The sequence below is a fragment of the Varanus komodoensis genome, unplaced genomic scaffold (assembly GCF_004798865.1).
Source record: "Varanus komodoensis strain SLA01 unplaced genomic scaffold, ASM479886v1 scaffold24, whole genome shotgun sequence".
In the NCBI taxonomy this organism is placed as follows: Eukaryota; Metazoa; Chordata; class Lepidosauria; order Squamata; family Varanidae; genus Varanus; species Varanus komodoensis.
Window position 1 is genome coordinate 8,083,522 of NW_025335641.1, and position 13,041 is coordinate 8,096,562.

At 40.9% G+C, this 13,041-nt stretch overlaps 1 protein-coding gene across 3 annotated transcripts in view; it reads left to right on the top strand.

The window, feature by feature from the left end:
* RPAP2 (RNA polymerase II associated protein 2) overlaps positions 1–13,041 on the top strand; it is a 70,757-nt gene that overhangs the window by 33,003 nt on the left and 24,713 nt on the right. For 2 of the 3 annotated variants that reach the window (XM_044432512.1, XM_044432513.1), the window contains exon 11: positions 1,577–1,645. In XM_044432512.1, coding sequence (XP_044288447.1) covers positions 1,577–1,645 — 69 coding nt within the window. Of the gene's footprint in view, positions 1–1,576; positions 1,646–2,113; positions 3,370–13,041 lie in introns of those variants that run through there. The other variant, XM_044432514.1, reaches the window with a different exon arrangement.

The following is a 13,041-nucleotide window of genomic DNA, read 5'->3' on the forward strand; positions in this document are numbered from 1 at the left end:
CTTGCCAATCAATACTGACATTGAATGAGAGTTAATTGACACAAATAACTGCATCCCTCGATTTGTGTACAAGCACGAGGCCTCCTTGAGCCGTGATCAATAATGGCTCCTTGCAGAGGCAATGAAACAAAACTGCTTTTCTCTGCTGCTTGACAGAGTTCTCCCCAGTGGTTTTGGACCTGTCTCTTCCATTGTGGCTCATGAAGGCAGATTAGCTGGAAGGTTACATATGAATTGCCTGTCAGGATGATTCCATCAGCCATTTCTTCATAAGTGTTTAGTGCTGTCATCAGTATTGAGCCTAGACCTTCAGCCTTTGTTTTGGCTCTTATTTGCAAAGCCGGGAGGTAGAATCATTTAGCAACTACGTTCGCTGTACATGCAGGAGTCTTTTCCCCACTACCTCCAGAAACTTTGTTATCTTAATATCCTCAGAAAAGGGGAATTCTAACTGGAATGCACTTAAATTCTGTGAAATCCACCAATGGCATTTAGTTCCCAGTAGGCACAAGCAGGATTACCTCCTTAATGAAAGTTGCATAGTATGTGCCATAACTCAATCAGGTATATAAAACAAATATTGCCTAATTGGTGTTAAATGTAAGAGGCTAAAGTTAATTTTGAAAATACACTGCATTCTGGATTCCACCTCTTCTAAATGGTTTTGTGCCATATTAGGAATTCAATTTTGAGAAAAAAAAAATAACTGCGTGGAAAAGATAGAAGAAAGTGAAGAAAGCCATGGGGGAAGTTAGTGATTGAAAGTTAAAATTGCTATCAAACAGCAGAGGGCACTGCTGTTTCCTCTGTTCTGCTAAATCCTTGCCCTTCTACTGTAGCTGGAAAACCATGTGTGGTTATTTATTATTTATGTGTTAGATTTATATCCTGCCTTTTTTCTTACAAAAAACTCAAAGCAGCTTATAACATTCTCCTCCTGCTCTCATTCCCCACATTCCCACAACAACACCGCTATGTAGTAGGGTGGGCCGAGAGTTTGTGACTGGCTCAAAGTCACCCAGTTGGCTCCATGATTGAGTGGGGACTAAAATCCAGACCTCCTGAACCCCAGATCCATGCTCTTCACCACTGTACCACACTGGCTCTCACTGGGTAATTACACATATCTGATAATTTTATTACATTTGGAAACTGGAGATAGCAGATGGTATTGTTATGCTCATTACATTCTTACCACTTTAGGCATAGAGGTGATTCCACAGAGTAGACTTGTGGTTTTCATTTGATTTAGCCTTTCAGGAGTTTTGTGTCCAGCATTCAGACATCTCTGTATGTTGTGGTGCGGGATGGCAGGGGGTGTTCCTTCTGACTTGTAGGATTGCTGGGTCTCCTGTTTGATAATGGAAAGGTAGGCATGGAGGTATTACTTTAAAACATTTATCTTTGTACAGAAATATTTATTCGGCTCACGGTGCATTAGGACAAGAGAAATTAAAATGTATTCTGCCCTTTGATTTATCATCTGAGCAAAGCTGATCCATTGTGCTCTGACTGCTTCAGAAATAACTGCAACTCTTAATGCTAGCTTTGCCTTTTTTCTTTTTTTTTCCTTCAGGCTAACGAACACAAATATTATCCACAAAGCTCCAGTATGGATCCTAATTGCTGTTGTGTTGTTGTCTGTGTAAGTACTCTGGTGGATTTCATTTCTTTCCAATCTTTCATCATACTATTCAGAATTAGAGCAGGGTATGCAACCTCAGGCTTGTGAACCAAATCCAGCTCTCCAGGGATCTCAGTCTGGCCTCTGGGGTTTCCTAGATGGCCTATCCCCTTCCCGTGGCCTCGCCCTTTATTTGCCAACCACAAATTATTCAGTGGTTTCCTGGCTTTAAGCTAAAATAAACTCGCATTTTTGTATTTTCCATGTTTTGGCCTCTTTGCGTGCGTCCCCATACCCAGCCCTACCCACCACAGGAGTTAGTCTGAAATTAAATTCAGCCCTTAAGCAAAAATAAGGTTTCTCACTCCTAGAGACACCATAACTGTACTAAAGAATCTACAATACTGCCAAGTGATTGTTTTGTTAATGTGAAATAGGGATATTCTTACTTCCTTATTTGGAAGCTTTGATGGATTCTCCTGTCAACAGCTGCAGAGGTGAGAAGACTGGAAGAAACTAGAACGGGGTGCGGGGTGAAGAGTCAAAGAGAATGTGACTGACTGTGTCACCAGCATCTGGAATACTCATGAGATCTGACCCCTGGGGGGAAGCATCCTGAGGCTGTAACTGGTGGTGACCTAGTCTGGCCTGCAGAACTTTAAGCCAACCAACCGAGCTTAACACAAACCATGGCTCTGAACTAAGACCTGCCAGACACTTGGTACCCCAACCCCATTCTGTAGTTCAAGGCAGGCTTCCCTCATGGGTTGGCTTACATTGCAAGGATCCTGTGCTGGCTTGGTGTGGCACAGGGTGTACACGCCTGGTCTACCCTTAAATGCCATGTGGGACATGAAAGCACTCCCCTCATGGCAAAATAACCAGATTCATTCTCCACTGAACGGACAGGTTCAGCATCAGCTGCTTTTCAGCTTCACAATGTATTTGAAGAAAATTTGTGCTTGACTGTTAAGAGATCAGGGGATGAGAGGTCATGGACATTTTCATAGCCATGACGATTTTGAATATTTTAAACTGCTCAAAGGGAACAAGAGAACCTGATACTAGTTCTGCCCATAGTGTACCTTGGTTTGCATATCATATCACTGCTCTAGGGCACTCACTTCCTTTGGACTCAATGGCGCTTGCCACAGGCAGGAACTAACCATTAGGAAACCATCCATGTGGTAGAACCTGATTTGGCTAGCTAATTTTGTTGGCTTAGAGATGGAGGCTGAGGTGGAGAGAGAAGGTAAGCAGGTACCCCTGCTCCCCTCCATAACAGTCATATTTTATTTATTTAGTACTTTTATATCTTGCTTTTCTTACATGATGAAAGTTAGGTTTATGTCCATGGGGTGGTCCCATCAAAGTACTGACCAGTTCCAGAAATGCTTAACTGGAGTGAAGTGGTTGTATCCTGTCCCATTTGATTGTGCGCTGGGACCATCAGAACTAAAAGGGAAGCAAGACAAAACACATTTCCTGTATCCAAAATTTCTAAAGCTCCCATTTATTAATTTATTGTGGTTGAGGAGAAAGGGAGAATGATCACATAACCTGCATTGTCAGGCATCATCTTCCCACTTCATTCTGTACTATGGATTTTGAGTAATTTCTTGCTTGCTTTCTGTTTCTCTGTACAGCAAATTCTAAAGTGCCTCGTGTGAAGTGTTAACATACAGTGTGTAAAAAGCAGAATGGCCACAGGGCTGTAACTGGTCTCAGCTATACGCGCTCAACAAAACACCTTTGAAGCTCATTTTGTTTATACGTTTGTGTCTCTTGAATTATGCATTCTCTTGTATATATTGAACAGGCTTGTTTGGATTACATGTATGTTCTCCCCTTGAATTTTAGTCAGCACTTTATTTCTCAGATGAGAACTGACTTTTCTGCATCATCCTGTGGCTGTTTTCTTCTTTTCTCGGCCTAGGTTGTATCTTTCAAAGCAGATTCTGCATGTAAGCCCTAGTAAGACCAATCTGTAACTCAGCCTTGCTAAATCAGAAATGTCATTGCAACTACAGATCTTCATTCTTTTAGAATGAATGGCCTGGGAACCACATAGGTAGAAAAGTATTCTAACTGAACTTTGTTTTCAGATTAATTCCTTAAGTTGTTCTCCAAATAACTGAGCAGACTTTGTAGTGCATGCTACAAAAGTATAGCTAATGCTACATACCTGAACCAAACCCAGTGCCAGTGAATACCAGAGATATCTGTGAACATGAAACAACGTCCCACAGGCTTATACAATGGCTACTGGTGCCATTTTCCTCCTGGTCACAAGATTGTGCATCACTTGTCATACCTCCTCAATGGGAGCAGAAGGGAGAGGGATAGAACATCAGTGCTGTGCTTTTTTCGTAGAGCATGCCCTTTCCACTTAAATACCAGGGAAATATATTTTACAGCATCAACACATTTTGTAAAGCCAGCAGTATTTTATAAATCAGTACTGGTTGCTCTGACTTTTCTAATTTTTCTGTTTCTCCTTTCTTTTTCCTTTCTTTTTTTAATGAAGAGGAATCACTGGTGCCTTTAGAAATGTGCCATGGTCTGCCTTTTAGCAGAGTCAAAACCATCAAGCAAGCTTTGTCTCTCAAGCTCACATCTCAGGATTTCAAAAAATCTTGTTTTGGGGGCTCTTTATTATCACTCAGTTGCTTCTGCTTCTTTTGGGCTTGCTGGGTCATTGGAGTCTATAGGATGCAGAATGCATTCACCAGCCATTCATAGATGGTGATGTGTTGTAGGCCAGCCTCAGAGCTTCCCCAGAACTGCACTTACTTTGATCTTGCTTCAGTCTGACACATTGTTCAGCTTCTGTTGTCCCAAGGAAGGCTATACCAATAAGCATTAGATCAGGCTTCAATGAACCTTACATCAGTGTCACCCCAGCCAGATACAGCTCAAACGATTCATTAAATCAGAACACAGAAAGTAACTTTACTTGAATGCCTTGGTATAAATTTTTTATCAACTGTAAGAACAAATCTTTTGTCATTTTTTCTGCTATACACTTTTCTGGTTGAATTCCTTATGTGTGAAACAGATCTTATGAATTTTTCAAGTGGTGTCTTTACATTTAATAAAAGGGTGCCATTTTTGTTCACAAATAAATGTGTGTGCCTTGGCCATGAGCCAAGAATGTTTCCAGACCTGAATCGCTTTAAGCTTGGTAGCTTCCCCCCACCAAAGAAAACCATCCCTGGCATGAAACATCCTAGGAGTGGTCCATGTTCCCAATTTGTAACCTAGAGTCAGCACTGTTCTACCTCTGTTTTATGCAACAGATACTGCAACAATAAATCAGAGAGCCAGGATAGGGTGCTAGTCTTCAGCTAGGGCTTCAGATACCTTCTTAGTCATGGGGTTCATTGGAACACCTTGCCACCCACTTTTCAAATATTTACACTCTTCCCAAGTGGCTCTCTTACGTTCTGCTGTAAAAAATGGAAAGACACAGGGAAGAGAAAGAAATGTTCTTCAAAACCATTTATATCCAGGCTAGGATGATCTTCTAGCACACATGGCAGTAGGCAGCTCTTGTTTCTTTAGCCACTCCTTCCTCATGGCTCTACAGTTCCAGGCGACGTGCAATTTGGAATCTTCTGACAGGGAAGAAGTAAGTTTCCTGCAGCTGCTGCTCCTCTGCCTGATTTATGTGAACAGGCTGATCTCCGCAGTTAAATAGCAGCAGATAAATGGGCCCCTTAAAAAGGCAAGGCTTGGCTACCTTTTTACAGTCCTTCCCCAAATCTGGCACTTGGTCTATTCATTGCGCTTGTCTTGTACCTGTGCACAGGGGAAGCTACTGCCCTTATTATGAATGCAAAATCAGCTGATCTGAACAATCTGTTCTGGGCTCAAGTTTGCTGGTTAATGTAAATTATAATCTTTGATTCAGCCCCAAACTTTCATTTTATTTCATGCAATTCTCATCCCACTGATGGCATAACTTCCAGGGAGCAGAATGTTTCAGGACTGTGCTGTTTTTATATACCAAGAATTACCAAGACCTGCCCAACCTCAAAAACAAGCTTTTAAAAGCAAAGGGAAATAGTTTCCCTGATCCATTAATATCCATAGATGGTATAGATGTGCAATTTGTGGGGTGGTGTTCTGTATGGAAAATAATACCATATTGATTGTTATGCCTTCCTGAGACTGAAACTATCACATGGGTGAAAAAGAAATCTCACACAGGCTGGCCAAGGCAGATGAGCTAAGTCATTTCTACATGAATGAAGGACAATATACAAGACTGCTGAGCACCTCTGCTTATTTCTTGCACCTGTGCAGCTATTCACTAGCATAACAGGAAGCCAGTGCTTCCTAAAATGACCCTGGAAACTAGCCTAAACACTTGTTTCAGAAATGCACAGAGTGATGGGGCACCCTTCGGCAAGCTCTGCTGTTCCAGTGCATTTCAGAAATCACTGTTGTGGCTCATTTCTGTTTGTTTTAGGAACTGCTAACTTCCTGTTGCATGTGCACCGAGTCTTGCCCAAAGTGCTCTATAAAAAAAAAAAAAGATTCCAAACCTACATCTAGAACCCTTAATTGTGCCCGGGTTTCATGACAATACAGTGGAATATAGGAAGGCAATAATTTGAGCATCTGATTGTCCTTGTTCTCCAATAGGTATTCATTACTGTATAAGGCAGGCATGGGACATTTGTGGGCCTCCAGATATTGTTGGGCTGTAGCTCTTATCAAGAGCCAACAGGTGAGGCAAGGTGATGGAACTTGCCATCCAAACACATCTAGACAGCCACAAGTTTACCTACCCCATCACAATCTGGTTTTCAGGAAGAACCTCATTATTAATATTACTGTACTACATTACATTTCTATACCACCCATAGCCAAAGCTTTCTGGGAAGTTCACAACATTTTAAGTCACCCATCCAGATTTCAACCAGGCCCAACTCTGCTTAGCTTTCAAGATTAGCCAGGACAGACTCATGCACAGAGTCCACTGCTATTTTTAAGACACTCTGAACTGGGGCATTATGCTTGTGCACTGCTGTGCTTTTGATCTGATATACTAAAAAAGCTTATATCTTTTTTGCTACCTGAATGTTGCCTTTAAATCTGCCATTTTAGAAAATGGTCCTGGCCACCGTGCCGCCTCCAGGGGCTTTGTTGGCCTTGTAGTTGATTGAAGTAATTTCATTGACCAGGATGAGCAGTTCTTCCTACTAGGTGCCTGAGAATGGTCTTCTGGTTTTCACATAAGTGTATGTCTGGCAAATATGACTTTCCTCCCTTAGATCTTTACTAAATAGCAAATGAAGCAGCTAAATAGGTACAAATACAATATTTGGAAGAAGTGTGTATTAGGATTAGCACAGAGTTGTTCTATACCAGCTTGGTTACTTGGCTGTTACTGAATACCCCTGGCACAGTCTAATGGAAAGCTTTCAAGATAATTTCTTGAAATGTCCACTTTCATTTTATTTACCTGATCAGGCTGGTTCCAGTGAACTGTGGTCAGCCTCCTCTACAAAGAGCATGCAACAGTTCCTCCCCCCACTTTCCCCATCTCTTAAAAGCTTTAGAGACTTTCCAAACGTTCTGGGAGTAGTGTGGTAAGCGTTGGGACTCTACAGTTGAACCAACTCGAAATGCCCACAATGGCTGCAGAAAAGCCATTGCTAGAGATGTGCACTTTAGGAAGATGTGTCATGTGGAAATAGACTCAGGAGATTTGCTTTGCGAGAGGTAGCAATGCAGACAGAAAGGTCTGCATGCAAGTGCTTTGAATGTAGCTCAAAAGCCCACCTATTGCGCCTGAAAAGAAACAGCCTTCATGGAACCTGCAGCATGCTTTGGAAGAAGAGGTTGCTCTCTCAGTGAGCTTCCTCCTTAAGAGATTCTGAGGAACTGGGGATGATCCCATGACTGCGTTTCTCAGAAGTAGCCATTCATTTGTAATGCAGATGATCTCGGTTACTTTCAATCCTTGCATCGGTCTAATTATTTATCTTGCAAAGCAAGGTATATTGCAAAAGAGCAAGAGCTTTATTACTATTAGATCTTCAAGAAGGAAAATTTGATGTGGAGGAGGGAGACCAAGTGGGCAGCATTATCTTATCTTCCATCCATCAAACAAAAGGCCAAAAGTAGGACTTAAGTACAACTTAAAAGGGGAAGAGTCTCCATTCTAATGCCCTGGGCTCAGAGGGGGAAAGCTTGGAATTAACAATTTTGTTGCTTTTTCTACAAGCCTGGCACCTGAGATTGCATCAATGGCCGGCTGGGTGTCTCTGAGCCCAGGTAGATGAAGGAACCTTCTGCTTAATGTATCTATGCACAAGTGAGTACAAAAGCTTATCACAGTGTAAAACTTCCCTCAACTCCCCTTGGTGCATTTTACAATAAAGGGGTCTGTTGTGCTATAAGGCAGCTTTTCCCACACTGGTTCCCTCTCAAGATTTTGGACTTTAACTTCCAACTATGGATTAGAGCAAGATTTTGTTGTAACCGGAACCCCACTGATGACTGTGGGTCTGTTCTTAAGCATGACTAAGACAGGATCCAACACTGTGACATAACAGAGTCTATTTAATCTCAGTATTACATTAGTAAATTGCTACAAGAGTAGGAGGTTAGATAATTAAATCTGTAACTTTAAGCACACTTATGAGGAATAGCATATCCCTTTGAATTCAGTGGGTCTTAATTCTGAGTAAACACAACCAGGATTTGGTTGTGGAGAAACATCAGGCAAGCTTGAAAGAGAACTATTTAATTTGAAGAGTGAGTTGTTACTTCAACAATTAGTCCTGCTGCACTGAAGAAAGAAAATAAAGTTTCAGGGACTGGTGCTTGTCCCTGGGTTGGATAATAGCCTAAGTTAATAAACCACACTTTTCCTCTTGGATCTATAAAAATAGCTTTTGGCAGCTTTTTAGTATTTGCCTTTCCCTCTGCTGTTGTGTCATTGTGCTCAATCGGCCAAAGTAGATCAAGAAGAAATTATTTGTGTAATTCCAAAAGTCACTTGTCCACCCTGTGTAAAGTCTCTGTAATCAAAATTGTTCTGAGCAAAAGGCATACTGAAGTCCGGGCATTTCTGTTGTGGCTGGTGTCAACAGGATTTAGACATAAAAAGTTGACTTTGAAGATAGTGTGTGGTCACCTGTTAAGCAAACTGCTCCAAATATTATCAGAAGCTGAACTGCACAGCATTCATGGTACCTGTGATTGGAAACAGCTCTTGAAAATATACCCACTTCCTTTTAATACTTAACCTTATATGATAATACAAATATTTGAGATCTGTTGAAGTGACAATGTGCTTTTAGCCAGAACCTCCTGGTTCAATTTGAGCCCAATATTACATTAGTAAAGTGCCACAAGGGGTTCAAAATATTTGTATAATCTGAATTTCTCAGAAAAGCCTATCTATACTAATGGTGCACACTACAGTAATTTTTCATTTGATATAAAATTGGTGTGTGTGTTTATGCGTGTGTAAAAAGATATGTATATAGCATGTGTCTTTAACTTGGTGCCCATGGACATTGACCACTGCCGGGCTTCCTGATCCTTTTATTTCTTAAGATATTTAATATTCCTTTTAACTGAGATGCTGGCATGCTGCAAAACCTCTAGTGCCATCTTGATTTGGGTTCAGAAGAGTGGTTTACTGTTTTGGAGCTCAGATCCCAGCTATGCCTTATACTTGGGTGCTGGAATGACTTTACTATTTTCTTTTTTTAGCCTCACCAGTTTGCCCTCTAAAAATGAGTCCAATTTGTGACCTGCAGGGTAGGCATTTTTTGAATAGGCAGCTGCCCCCATTGACAGACATTTTGTGAGAAGGTCCTTACCACATTCTTAGAATTCAAAAGGTACTCGTGAAAATGTCAGGCCCCTTGGCGTATGTTAGTTTTATGCATTCATTAAAAAAATAAAAATTTTCTATAGATGTTTTAAAGTGCTCTACAAATATGCAAATCCACCAGATTGTCCCTGTTCTGCAAAAATTGGAATGCATGGGACAGACAGGGCTACACAAAGAGGATCTGCTTTCTTTACTTCTTCCTACCTTCCCCATTAATTCCAGAGAAATATATCAAACACACAAGGCTCTCTCCCTGATCCCACATATCATGACCTCCTTGGATTGAGGTAAATGCTTTATTTTTAAAGAAATGTTTGCACGCTCCCTTTCAGCTTGAAAAAGAGTCCCCAAAGTGGCTTACAGTAAGATACACAATTATATGGACATGCATTGTTCTCTAAGAATTTGTCCAATGCGAGGCCCGTTGAAATCTTTGGGATCATATGTTTTGCATGCTACTAAGAATGACAAACTTTTCTAAAGCATAGCATATGTAGTTAAAGTATCAAGCAGTGCACCAAATCTGGGCTCATTATATACAAAATATTTCAATATTGAATGTAGGCAAATGCTTGTATTAAGAAGCTGCAAGATCTGGTTCCCCCTCCCCCAACCTTGAACTCTTTATTCAGCTGCTTCATTCCAGGTGCTCCGTTTGTGCGTTGGGCTAGAAATGGAGATAATCAGATTATTGTTGTAGAAAGTTTTAAAATAAGGTATGATCAATTTTATGGTTGTAGTTTCCTCAGTGACTGAGTGCAGGTGAGTAAATTCATAAAGTCGCACATCGATGACATGTTTACCTAAGTGGATCAAACTGGAATTCTTTCACCTGCTGCTCCCACCCTCTGACTCTATATATTCCCCTAAGTGTTTTTCATAATGTTGCTTCTGTATTGCTGAATGTATATGACCACCCATCAGCATATGTTCTCTGAGCATTTCACAGAAGCGAAGAATATAGTATGGAAAACCACAACTCAGCCATTAATATACAGCAACAGCTTAAAATTGTTCCTTCTAGCAAAGGAGAGCAAACCTAAACATTAACTACTTAATATATAAAATGTATTAAAATTCTCAAGTATTTTGTAAATTACTAGAAAGCAGTGTATAAAATCATTTTAATGAAGAATACATACATAGTGTTATCATACTAAAGGTTAATGAAAAAAATTTCTTTTTTCCCTATGTACTTCTATTTCATGTCCCAAGTGTATTTGTAGACTTGAAAAAATATAAAGATAATAAAAAAACCCTTCCCTCTAGTTTGAAGAGCTATTGTAATATATTGAGTAGAATTCTAGAACTGGACAGGGAAAACTGTATTCAAAACCCCATGTAGCCTTGAGCTAGTTACTTTCAGACACAGCTATTAATTGTGGGAGAGCCATGTTGCTTTATCTTGAAAGGTAGAGTAAAAATATAGGCATAATAATTAATATCATCACCAAATCATAATATATGCTCAGGTTATAAAATGTAATGAAATGCATGCTTGGAAAAAAAACCTTTACAGCAACACAGTTCATGTATTTTTAAAGATAACAAAATATAGATAAGGAAAATAAGAATTTTATTCTCTCTCTCTCTCTCTCTCTCTCTCTCTCTCTCTCTCGTTCATTCATTCATTCATTCATTCATTCATTCATTCATTCATTATTAGACTTTTATCCTGCCCCATTAGCCATAAGGCTCCCTTTTTCCACCAGATGCTATGGATTGGATCCAAACTATGTCAGTCATGCTTTAGTCCCTCTGAAGTCAATTGGACAGGGTGGATTATAGTGGATTAAAACAAACATTTTTACCTCTGAGCATGTACTGCTCAAGTTGAAAGCCATGTGGCAGGTGAATATTGGATAAATCAAAGGGTTTTTTGTTCTCAGTTCAGTGTTTACTATTATTAATGTATTTTATTCCATGTATTTATTATATAGTCTCCTCCTTTTTTCTAGTTAGGTTAGTCTGGAAAAATGCATTTATATATTTATTCACAGCACAATCTAATGTGTCTACCTGTAACTCTTCAAACCTGAAGGACTGTGGGCATCCAGTGGAGGGCGGGAGAAATTCAGAGGTGATTCTCCCAGTCCAGGTGTTTCACATCTCCTTTGCTTGCAAGTGAAGGAACCAGAACCAGTGCCCGGATTCCTCATAGGACAGGATGCCTCACTCCTCCTTTCTTCACACCATGGTGCTACCTTCGAAACTGAGCTTCTGGTGGCAGAGCTACAGTCAGCATGGTAGGTACTGTGCTGGCTGCAGGGGAAGGAGGGGTGCTCCAAAGTTGGAGTACTGGCTCCAAGCTCAGAGTGCTTTTCCAAACTCAGAGCTGGGACTCCAAAGTTTCCCAGTGCCATCTAGACAGAGTCTCTTGTTCTTTGGATTGCATTCTTATTTTTTTAAACTTATATGCTGGTACACACATGCACGCACATATGAACACAATGGGGCTCAAGGCTGCTAACAGCAGACAAGGTAAAAGATAACATAAAACATAACATATAATAAAATGCATGTAAAAAACAGCTTTAGACTAGATTAATTTGACTGATCAAAGGCCTGTCTAAATGCAGAAGTCTTTACCTGGTTTCAGAAGCCCCGCAAATAGGGGACTAAATAGGCTTGGGTACAGTCACAAAAAGGGGACATCAGCAGCTTAGAGAGAAAGACCTCTTCCAGAGAGAAGGTGGTCTTTCAGCCATGCTGGTCCCAAGCTGTTTCAGACTTAATGAAAAATAAAAAATGCTTGGACTATGCCCAGGGAGAAACTGCTGGCCAATAAACCTGTTGTAACAAAAAGCTGGCCATGCATTCAACGGCTTGGCTTTGCAGCATTCTGAACCAGGTGATGTTCCAGGGCAGCTCAACGCAGAGCATGCTCTGCTGGCCCAGAAGCATGTGCTGCCATGGCTGAGCATCCCCCAGAATGGGTGCGGTTGGCCCTCTAGCTTCAGCTGTGCAGACTCTTTCCTGGCCGTTGCCAAGTCCTGGGCATCCAAGTACAAGACTGGGTCCATGAGTTTGTGATCCTGCATTTTCAAAAAGAGTAGAAGACAGTCTGAATCTCTGTTCTCTTACCTGTTTTTCTGCTATTCTGGAATGCTCTGGATTAAGCTTCAATTTGTTATCCCCATCAGCTCCTTTACAAATACTGGATATTGATTTGGTGTGGTTTGCTCTTTGCTGTTTGGAAGGGAGGAGAGGTATTCATTTTGGAATCCTTTCATCATTTCCCTAACAGCCAGGAACTTTGCTAGTTACTCTTGTTGTTGATTTCTGCAATACTCTCCTTTTGTCCTACAAAACTATTCTATCTGGTCAACTTCAACACATTAAAGCCTTTTAGTTGAAAAGTCTTTGTCCTGGCCTGCTTGGAGGGAAGAGAGGGAGAGGAACAGCCATGACCCTGAGGGTCTGGAATTGGTTGGTCCATCTGCAGTTGCCACTGCGTAATGCACCAGTACAGAAAGCCACCCTCAACCGCCACTTGGGCACTTTAGGGGCAGCTGTCATTGGCACTTGCCTTGCCAGTGGTAGCTTTCCCCCACCA